The sequence below is a fragment of the Mya arenaria genome, chromosome 7 (assembly GCF_026914265.1).
Source record: "Mya arenaria isolate MELC-2E11 chromosome 7, ASM2691426v1".
Classification (NCBI taxonomy): Eukaryota; Metazoa; Mollusca; class Bivalvia; order Myida; family Myidae; genus Mya; species Mya arenaria.
In genome coordinates this window covers 15,649,421-15,654,254 of record NC_069128.1, presented here as the reverse complement: position 1 = coordinate 15,654,254, position 4,834 = coordinate 15,649,421, and the positions used below count along the sequence as shown (strand labels likewise).

Here is a 4,834-nt window from a genome sequence, read left to right as displayed (position 1 = left end):
AATAAAGAAATTGGATTGTCTTCCCTTCCCATCTCGTGAATAAAGAAATTGGAAATTGCAGCTACTCGTGAAAATATGCCTTTTGGTGATCACTCGGTGAAATGTTTATCGATACTACACTGTAACAACCATACTTAATATATAATTAGACCAAATCTATTCGCTAGAGGCACACATTCATAGCTGTTATCATTCTGAATATCAATTGTTGTCTTTTTACATTTTCATTTAAAATATCAATTAAATACAATTGCTTTAGGCACAACATCTTTTATGTTCACTGTTTTAGTTACGTCAAATTTTGGTTTATCATAAGAAATGGACCACAAATGTTCTGTAAAAGTGAATCTGAATTGCTCTTCTTTTGAGCGAGATATTCTCCTGTTAAGTTCATTGCAGCCTCGTTTCCACAATTCAGGAGTTTTACTGTATTCATCCGCGCATAATTTGGTAAAGTCACTCTTCCTACAAACATTACTCCTGCGAGCAGTCCGAAACGCTTTGTTATTTAGAATGTCTCTACACAATGCCATCACACCGTTTTTATCAAATCTATAAGCAACTGTGTTAAGGAAAAAGTGTGTATTCGGAACGAGCACATGGTCCTCATGTCCCATTGGGTATTTCGAAATATTTTGCAAGTTGTACGGTACTAATCCTTTAACAGAGGGTTCATCTCTGAATACATTTAAAACTGATTCGTTAATATTGTTGTACTTTAAAAATGCATTGTACACAAAAAGTGGTCCTCCGACCAACAGCATCCATTTCTCGTCCTTTGCAGAATCTAGACTATCCATCAAATGTTTAAAGAACGGATGTTTAGGGCGACTCATGATGATAGCGTTGTTTGTCAGAAACGGCATCTTTAGTCGAAACACACTGTGCTCAAATGGTTCCGGTGGTAAAATTGCAGAAAATAATTTCGTAGCTCTGTCAAGAGGGCGTAAAAATTTGACATCACAGTCTGTATACACACCTCCATACTCATAGAGAACAAAATATCTAAGAGCATCAGCTCGGTTCATGGGATCTTTATAGCCGTCCCATACTGGTAGAAAGTATGCGAATTTCTGTTCAATCATCTTTCTTGCTGATTCCTCTGTCCAGAAGTAATAGGTCCAATTGGGGTGATGTTGAAGAAAGGACTTTATCGTCGGTATATAGTTCGACGGAATTAATTCAGACTTATATGTTTGATGTAAAATATGAGGAATTTTTGGTTCAGCATTTTCTAGTGTCGGGAAATCCTCGAACATTTCTGCTTCGTAGAATGGGAATGTCATGTTCGGAAACAACTGTGGATTTTGTTTGTATGATGTCTTGTTGTTTGTTCCGAAGTGTTTTGGTTTTGCGGTGAAATGAACATTTTGGGCTCTTATGTTTTCGTTTTTTCTGCCTGTGAAAACTAACTTATTGTTTCCTTTTGTTCGGACGCTCTTTACGTTTTCGGCGTTTGTGACTGAAAGTAAATACATTTAAATTGTACACGGTGTTTAAAAACATTATTTATGATAACCAATGTATTTGATTGATTGATATTGCTTAAATATTTATTAAGGAATTAAAATATTTTTTGCAAAAGGTATAGTGGGGTCAGTCCTGCAATTTATTAAAAGCTACAGATTAGTACAATATTATCAAGACAAAGTGTTGGGGAAAAAATCAAAGGAATCGCATGTTTATAACGCTTATTTTCCAACGAGCGATTAAGGGCCATCTTGGCGCTCATGGTGCTGATGGTACAATCATTTGTATACTTCTTTCATATAAGAATGCATAATTTGTCTCTTTCTCAATAATCTGCAAATCGATCAATTGCTGATGGTGAATTGACATTCAACTATCTTAACTCGCTTTATTTCAGCAACTGTATGTTGTATTGTTTATGTATATTATTTTTATATTATAAGTTTTTAGCACATTCTCTTTATTAATGATTAACTACAATAAAACAATTTATATAAACATATTACCTTCAATCCGCTGAATTATAGCCATCAACTCAAAAACTAAAACAAAACTAATTACAAAAACCACACAACCACTTTTCCTAAATCTCCAAATTCTCATTATTTCTTAAAAGGAGAGGAGAACGATAAATTGCTCCGAAACAAGAATCTACTTTTTTATATAAACGTCGAGTTGGTTGTGTTTACGCGTATCTATCTTCAGTTAAAACACATTTGTGACCACTCTATATGAGTTATTTTACTGCGTTCCGAACTTTATTTCTACTACAGTGAGCTCGACATTTCCGGGTCAGTAAAGAAATTAACGAAGCATGTCTGTTGGAAAGGAAAGAAAAGAAAAATAAAACTATATAAATTTATGAAAAAATACTTATACTTGACAACGTTAATAATGTTATAATCAGCTTGGAGTAGGATTAATGGTCCCAGTAATCAGCACTACTGTAGGTGTTGAAAGGATCGAGACATTTATTAAAGCTTTTCTTTGAAATATAAAATTATAACACATTTATGATTGAACTAAAACACAACACTTGCAATTACATATTGCAACATTTTTATCCTGAAAAACAGCAAAATTTAACTGAAAAAACAACAACTCATATCTGGTATCGGTTACCATTTCATGAATATTCTGTGGGAACTGGTCTAATGATGGTATCCAAAGCATTCAAGTCTTTAATGTTTGTGTACTCTCTATCAACCATTACACGCGTTGGTGATTTTGTAAAAGGTGGCCTAATCTTGTATGCATGGTTACCCTTAATAACTGATTTGTTTAACAGAAAAGTCTGGTCCACTATCATCGCTTTCAGTAAATGCACTCCCCGAAACTCCCGCCTGTGGATCGTATTCTGGTGGATCTTTTAGTGACTGAAAATACACAATGCTATATCGATGGAACATTAAAATTTAATTATTCAAACATAACAAAAAAGTGAACGATGCCCAAAATTTTAAGTTGTTGGAGTGATAACCAATTAATTAAAAATATTAATAAATTTAAGTAGCATTGCATCTGAGACACGCTAGAGTAACGACTTAATGAGCTACATGTTCATAGGTATTCTCAATTGAAAACTAGTGTTTTGAGACAAATATTAACACATGATTTGATTTTATCAGTTTAAAGGAGCTTTTTACCCCGTCTTCAGTGTGCAGTCAGGGCAATGGAAAGGTTCATCTTCGGCAACAGAATCGTCAATACAGTCAGAGTGCAACCATCCATCACAAATGTCGCACTTTATCCATATACTTCCTCTAGCTATATCCATATCCTCTTTCCATGTCATTAAACAACCTTTGCAAAATTCTAAGTCCTTATTTATGCCTTGTTTGTCGATTGTACTTGTTTCACCTTTCACGTTTTCTGTGTGTATACGTTGGCAATTACTTTAACTTTTGATTGTTTTGTATGCAGTTTCTTATAATAACATAATTTTGATTTTTTTCTCTCTCTCTGCAAATGTTTTTATCTTTGCCAACTCTCTCAGGGGCATTTTCCTTACCGTGTCTTCTGAGGTAAGATTGTCTGGCAATTATTCAAGTATTCTGCGGCGCGTTGTATTACTGCCTGCATGTAGTTTAGGATATAAAAGAGCTTCACTTTCAGCTTCGGATTGATCAGTGCTACTTTTGGGAACATCCAAAGCTTGGGAAAGGTGTGAGTCACTGCTGCTGGTTCCAGAAACAACCATTGCTATAATACCCATTGTTTGTGTTGTCTCTTCCCGGTTTGTTACATTGTTGCGGTGTCCAATTCCTAGTGACATTACAGTTGAGGCCAACAGATTCAGACCTTATAATGCTGAGTTTTCAGTTTGCTCTGAAACATCTGTTGTTCTAGAGTGTGCCTTACTATAAAGTTTTTTGTACACTTCAAAGCAAGGGGATCTTTCTTGGACATCATACCCTTCAACTACTCTATCTTTATATTTCCACCTAATAGGTGTTGCAGTGACACATTCTACAGCTTCAAGGGCACCTTCAGCCTTTGACTGTTCTGATGTAGTTGTCTCATTGGCGGGTATGCTTTCGCCACATTTGTGTCGTTCTGCACTTCTTGTACTTCCACTTGAGAATGTAAGTGCTGGTTTCAATGTTTCACTGCTGATGGCGCTGCTATCCACAGGATATATACCTGATGACTTGAATGCATTTATTACTGTGAGAGGTTTGTAGAAGAGAAGGAATGCTTCTGTAAGTTTTTCTGTAAAATTTTCTCGATTTATGCTTCTCCCTTGGTCTTCTCTGCTGTGCTTTCGAACGAACAGTTAAATGCCACTTAGATTGCAGAGGTCCCAAAACACCTGTCTAGTGGCTGCATCAGATGGGTTGCGTTAGGAACAATTCTGTATAGTTCAATTCCTTTAAATTTAGCTTCAGTAAACACTGAGATATCAATATGTCTGCTGACACTGTCATTTAGTTGTGTTACAGGGCGCTCTGTTCCAGCATGCTTGTCAAAATGGTCAATAAATTTTCAGAAAATTAATGCATTCATCCATCCCTTTTTTGCTATATGCAATATCAATGCCTTCTGTGGAACCTGTGAGAGGAGTAATAACCTCTGGGTTTTGGCCCTGGAAACACAAAGAAGGGTGGGATCATCTGTCCAAAGGCACTTCCACAGTACATGACGGTTAACATTTCCTTACCAGCTGCGATATGGGGATCTCGTGATACCCTTGTAGGTGCAATTTAACTGTTGACTGATATACATGGTCAAGTATGTGTAACATAATTTTGGCTAGTTGAAATTATTTATTATGACTTTAATAAGCCTTTGTCATCAAGCCACTGTGTCTACCATAGCTTCTTTGTCAATCCTGTCGTATCTATTTTGTTTTGTGCATATTTCA

General features: G+C 35.8%; 1 protein-coding gene and 1 pseudogene across 1 annotated transcript; both read right to left on the bottom strand.

Annotated features, from left to right (window-relative positions):
- Positions 1–236: 236 nt before the first annotated feature.
- On the bottom strand, positions 237–1,286 carry LOC128240955 (uncharacterized). Its single transcript, XM_052957944.1, has one exon. It carries the CDS (start codon positions 1,284–1,286, stop codon positions 237–239), a length of 1,050 nt encoding a protein of 349 aa, XP_052813904.1.
- A 2,486-nt stretch (positions 1,287–3,772) lies between these two features.
- LOC128240954 (uncharacterized) lies at positions 3,773–4,476 on the bottom strand (annotated as a pseudogene).
- Between the last annotated feature and the right edge of the window lie 358 nt (positions 4,477–4,834).

What these genes read in the sequence shown, in the direction of transcription:
- LOC128240955 (XM_052957944.1), bottom strand. Translation starts at nt 1,286, where the DNA reads ATGACATTCCCATTCTACGAAGCAGAAATGTTCGAGGATTTCCCGACA.